Source organism: Vombatus ursinus, unplaced genomic scaffold, assembly GCF_900497805.2.
Source record: "Vombatus ursinus unplaced genomic scaffold, bare-nosed wombat genome assembly UNPS02010394.1, whole genome shotgun sequence".
Taxonomy (NCBI): Eukaryota; Metazoa; Chordata; class Mammalia; order Diprotodontia; family Vombatidae; genus Vombatus; species Vombatus ursinus.
Genome location: NW_020950172.1, coordinates 8,919,279 through 8,924,788, shown reverse-complemented (window position 1 = coordinate 8,924,788; position 5,510 = coordinate 8,919,279). Strand labels below are relative to the sequence as shown.

Sequence of the window (5,510 nt, the reverse complement as noted above, 5' to 3'; positions counted from 1 at the left end):
CCTGGGCCTTAGGGGGCAGCATCAAAGCAGGCGGTCCGACTTTGCCCTTAATGCCATTTCCACTGGCCAAATTCTGACTCTGAACCATTATTCAGCTTTCATTGATTGGGCACCTACTGTGTGCAAGGAGAGGCTGGGATTGGTGGAAGGAATTGGGGCTGTTTAATGGGGGAGGGGGAGGGCGGGGCCGGCTCAAGGGAGGGGATCCGCCTTGTTCTGCTCCGCCCCGAGGGGCCGTCCCAAGATATTCCAAAGAGGCCCACTGAGGCTTGATTTCAGCGTCTTGTCACAAAGTGGAATGAATCAACTGCCTTGGTAGGTAGTGAGTTCCTCGTCCAGAGGTCTTTGAGCAAAGTCTGGACACAGGCTAGAGAAACGGCAAACCCCAAACCCCAGAGTCGGACACGACCGAAATAACTCAACAACGTCCCCAGCTCCGGCCACAATGTCTGGCATATAATAGGTACTTATTAACTGTATGACCTTGGTCATGTCCCCGTATCTGTGACTCAGTTTATCCCTCAGTAAAGCGAGGGGTTGGTCCTCTCTGTTGCTGCCACTCTGGAATGGCTTGATTCCAGGGTCTCTAGCAGGAGCAGGGGCTGCTCAGGGAAGGATTTTGGGGCTGCGGGGAGGGAGATGAGGCCATATATAGAAACGGGGCGGGTGGGGCCGAGGGAGCAGGGATCCAGCTTCACGGTGGAATCGGAACCATCGGCAGAACGTGCACCTGCAGCCGGCCAGAGGCCCGAAGGGGTAAGATTAAGGCTGGAGGCCGGGACTTGGGGGTCAGCGGCAGGAGGCCATGAGTGGATGCGCCCATGCGTCTGGGGCTGGGGGAAGAGCCCTGGATAATGGCCACGGGAGGGGCGGGGCGGGGCGGGGGGGGCCCCGGGAGCCCGAGAGAAGTCTGAGAACGGAGGGTCTGCGAGGTGGCAGGAGATCCCGCAGCGCCGCGGCTGGCGGAATAACCGTCATTCACTGGTTGACGAGGCTTTGCGTGCCCAAAGCGCTTTCTTCCCTAGAGCACCGAGGGCGGACGGAGCCATTTTGGGCAAGGCGGAATGGGCAGACCTGACCTGCCTCAAATGCGGAAGCCCGCGGTTCAGGTCGCGTACCGGACTCCCCCGACTGTGAGACTCCGGCCTCTAAGACCGTCGGAGTTGTCTTTCGCATTTGTGGAAGGAGTTTCCTCCGTGATGAAATCACTGGTCCGGACTAACAAAAACACAGATGGGGAAACTGAGGCTCCGATAAGTTGAAGGACTCGCTAAGGGCCCCCCAGAAAGCCAGGCAGTGTCCGAGGGGAGATCGGGGGCCAGGCGCGGCGGTTTTGGAGTGGGCGGCCTCTGGCCCGGCCCAGCCCAGGCTGGGGAGGGCTGGGCGGGCCCCGGCTGGGAGGGGCGGGATTGGCTTCCACCTCCTCGGCCGTGTCCGGTCTGGGCCGCTCCTGTGCGCGCCTTCCATTCACCCCCTGCCCTGCTGAGCCTCCAGGTGAGTGAGTGGGGGCCCCGCGCGTCCTGCTGCCCTCGCCCAGCCGCCGGGGCCGATCGTCCCCCTCTAGCCCGGCTGCCATCCTGCTGTCCCGGGGCAGGGCCTGGGGTGTTGGGGCGGGATTCGAAAGGGCCCCAGCCCGAGTTCCGAGCTTTGACTTTTCCGGGGGGCTGTGTCCCTAGCTGACTCTCTGTGCCGCATGAGGCAAGGCACGCTCCCTCTCCGGGCTTCCGTTTTCCAGGCTGCAAAATGAGCCTGTTGGACTGAATGCGCCCCAAGCCCCTTCGTAGCTCTGACGGTTTATCATTCTGTAGTCTTAGAGATCCCGCCTCCTCACCCCCGCCTTGTTTTACACGTGCAGAAGCCTCAGCCGCACTTAGGCTTGCTCTGGGGCCCTACCCTGCCCCATGTCCCTAGCCTTCGAGGCCTGTGGGGCCTCCTCTACGGTGAAAGGTAGCCCCCGACAGGACAGCGCGTCCTGGGGCAGCCCAGCGCAGCCCAGCCCGTCCCCTCTGGTTCTTCCAGGGGCAGCTAGCGCCTCTCTCTCCCCCTCCGCCTTCCTGGGTCGGACATAGGGAATGAGGTGGAAGGTAAAGATTCAGAAACAGTGCTGGGAGGGACCTTTGGGACCATGAAGTCCAATTTCCTCATTTTATAGATGAGGCAATTGGAAGGGGCATTGGTTGCCCAACCAGTCAGACTTATTTAGCAATGGGCTGGGGCAGCCAAAAACTTCCTGCCACTTCGAACGAGGTGGAACAGACCCTCCCCCCTCAGGTAGTAAGTTCCCAACTGATCCCTGCTAAGATTGGCCCGATACCCTCTGATGTTCCAAGGGGCTGAGATTGCTTTGGTTTCTAAGTGGCTGGATCGGAACCAGAGCGCCTAGGAATCTCGTGGCTGTCAGCCCAGGGCAATTTTTATTGCTGGAGGTGTGAAGAGGAGTTCTGAGTCACCCACCCGGAACCTGGAGGAGAGGAGAGACCAGAAGGGCTGGTGGGCACCCTCGGTGCCCAGGGGCCACTTTTAAATTCCTTTGATGTTCTTATTAGAGGCCCTGTCTCCTTAGTTCTGGGACTGGTGGGTGGAGGCCAGCCAGGCTGGGGGAGGAGAAGGCCTTATGCTGAGGAATCAGCACATTCTTTTTGTGGACTGGTCGGGACCCACTGCTCTTGGTAAACTTCCTGGAAGAGTAAGGGATAGCAGGGGCTCCCGGACTCCTTTTTACAGGTAAGGAAACAAGGCCTGGAGAGGTTGCAGCTTGCCCAGGGCCACACATGGTATCAAGGCAGAGATAGTTACAACACAGCAGACCTCTGGGTTGCTCACTCACTCCGTGGATGCACCTTCTTGCCCCACACTCCAGGGAAGCCCCTCAAGATTTGGCACAAAGAAAGTTAGGGTACAAGTGTGGGAATGAACACTGACTTGCAGCCAGTTCTTCACAAGGGGGTGAAAAAGAGCTGGAGGCCTCAGTAGACCCAGAGCTCAGGTGAGCTAGTAGTGTCCCAGAGCAGCCAGAAGAGCCTCCCTCCACCCGGTTGGGGATGTGAGTCCCTTCCATCTTGTCTCCTTCCCTTGGCAGAGGCTGGGCCCCGTCTCGCCTGGGATGCACCCCTTCCGGCCTTCTGGCATTAAATCGCTTGTTGTTTGTCCTTTGTTCTGGAAGAGGACCATGACATGGGGAGATGATGCCATGGCATGCAAGTGAGTTGGGTTGAAGTGAAGGAGGGCTGTTATTAAGGACCTGTTGTGTGCCTAGCCCTGTGCTAGATGCTGGGAATACAAAGACAACAATGGGGCCTGCCCTCAAGAGGCTCACATTTAGCTCTGCCTTGTAGAGGCCCCGCCTCCCTCAAAAGATACTTTGTATCTACTTGGTACTTAACTTTGTATCTACTTTGAGCAGGCTTGCTATTTGTCTGTACACTCCTGTCTCCTGGTAGAATTGCAGCTTCTGGAGGGCAGGGATTGTGTTTTTGTCTTTGTGTGCCCGGCCTCAGGCATAGGCCTGGTATGGAATAGAAGGTGCTTAATAAAACCATCAGTGATGAATGGGGCATGATGGCCATCAGCCTCCTGGGAAGGAACAATTCCCCCAAAGTCCTTTCCTGAGGAAGGGGAGGCCGCATTTTGGGGCTGGGTCCTCAGCACCATCAAGGGCTTTCTGCCTGACCCGAGTCACCTGAACAGCCTCTGAGATTCTGGGCTTCTGTGACAGTAATCACAGTCGGGCCGTCCCTGCAGAGCGGAGGAAGGGACCGGGCCGTCAAGGCCTCCTGCCGCCATGGGTGAGCGCCTTCCCCTCCAGGCCCTGAAAGCATATGCTGGCAAATTGGAAGGGCACCAGCATGACACTGGGCGCCGGGCCTTCACTCGCTCCTTTCCTGCTATTTCCAAAGACTTCTGGACCTTAAGAAGGTGTTCCTGTCTTGTCTTTGCCTGAGCACTGGGCCTCCCTTTGATGCTGAATTGCATTGAATGCCATTCCAGGTACTTTAAGAGAAGGCTGGGTCTGGAGGTCATGAAGGGAAGGCCAGTCCCCCTGCCCTCTGCCCTGGTCAGACAACATCTGGAGGCTTGGGTTCAGTATCTGCCATCACTGCCAATGGTGGAGCGCATCCAGAGGAGGGTATAGGGCACTAGACTTGGCAGCCAGGGAGACCTGCATTATAATCCCACTTCTGACACTTAGTAGCTGTGTGGCCCTGGCTAAGTCACTTCCCTTGTGTCTCGGAGCCTCATTTTCCTCATCCATCCACTGTGTTATGGTAGGGAAGTCACTTAGCCTCTCTGTGACTCCTTATCTGTAACATGAGGTGGGGGAGGTCTTCCAATCTGTGGCCCTTCACAGGGAGGGCAGCTTGTCTGGTCCCGAGACAACCCATAGACACAGTTCGGCGCCAGGTCTGCCCTGGAGGGCTTTCTGGCACAGTAGGACTGGCTAGAGGTTGTCTACAGCCTAGGAAACTCAAGCTCATCTGGGCTGGAGGAGTCCAGTTGTGATCCCCTTTTACAGAGGGAAAATTGAGGCTCAGAAAGGATGATAGATTCAGAGTGAGAAGAGACCCTAGGGATCATCTCTCATTTTACAGATGGGGAAACTGGGGTTCTGAGAGGCTCATAAAGGTGAGCTCATACTCGCTTGCTTTCCTGTTGTCCTTCCCCGTCTATAAATACATACTTGTTTGACTCTCACCGCAGCTTCATGAGGGAATTGGGTGGGGTTCCTAGTGCCTGTTTTGCAGATGAGGCTCCCAGAGGGAAGGGACCTTCCTAAGCCAGCAGAGCCGGGAAGAGGCAGCCCTGGGAGGCCATGGGGAAAACCCTCACAACAGGGGTCCTGCTGTGCCCAGAAACTCCACCCAAGCTGCTTGTGGGACAGCAGGGCTGGCAAATGAATGTGCAGAGTCATCCTAGCCCTGGCACCTGGGTGGCTGGCAGAGGCCCAGGGAGCTGGGGCTTAACTGGGTCTCTTACAACCATTTGTACAGGGAGTGAAGGCCAAGGGGTTCGGTCTGAAGGGAATGGAGGAAGTCAGAGAGAGAGAGGAGAGACAGAGACGGAGAGAGACAGAGACAGAGAGAGGAGGGAGAAGAGAAGAGGAAAGAGAAAGAGAGAGGTAGGGAGAGACAGAGAAGACAGTGAGCCAGGCATAGGTAGAAGAGCTCCCATGAGCTGGAGGGAGGTCTTGGTTATCTGTCTGGTGAGAGCCTGGACAGTGAGAAGAGCCCTTCGCTGGGTGTCAGGGGCCTGACTTCTCATCCCAGCCACGGTAATAATCATAACTCGGACCTGCAGAGAGTTTGACGTTTTCTAAAACACTTTGATCACAATGGCCCAGCGAGGTCAATAAAGTGAGTCTTAGTATACCCATTTCACAGATGAGGAAACCGAAGCTCCCATCTGCTGAATGACTCCCCAGCTGGGGAGTGCCAGAGCCAAAGCTCCCAGCTTCAAGTCCAGGGCTGTCATGAGGTACCATGGCCTTCCAGGCCGTGCCTATAATCCCCCCC

The 5,510-nt window shown here is 56.9% G+C and overlaps 1 protein-coding gene across 3 annotated transcripts in view; it reads left to right on the top strand.

The window, feature by feature from the left end:
- The first annotated feature begins 733 nt into the window (after window positions 1-733).
- The window catches only part of TSPO (translocator protein), a 13,806-nt gene continuing 9,029 nt past the window's right edge, over window positions 734-5,510 (top strand). Inside the window, exon 1 of one of the 3 annotated variants that reach the window (XM_027854353.1) lies at window positions 734-756. Coding sequence is in view for 1 of the 3 variants with exons in the window: in XM_027854351.1 (XP_027710152.1) it covers window positions 3,183-3,201 (19 nt within the window). In the remaining 2 variants the exon portion in view is untranslated. Of the gene's footprint in view, window positions 757-1,389; window positions 1,495-3,108; window positions 3,202-5,510 lie in introns of those variants that run through there. The other 2 variants (XM_027854352.1, XM_027854351.1) reach the window with 2 other exon arrangements.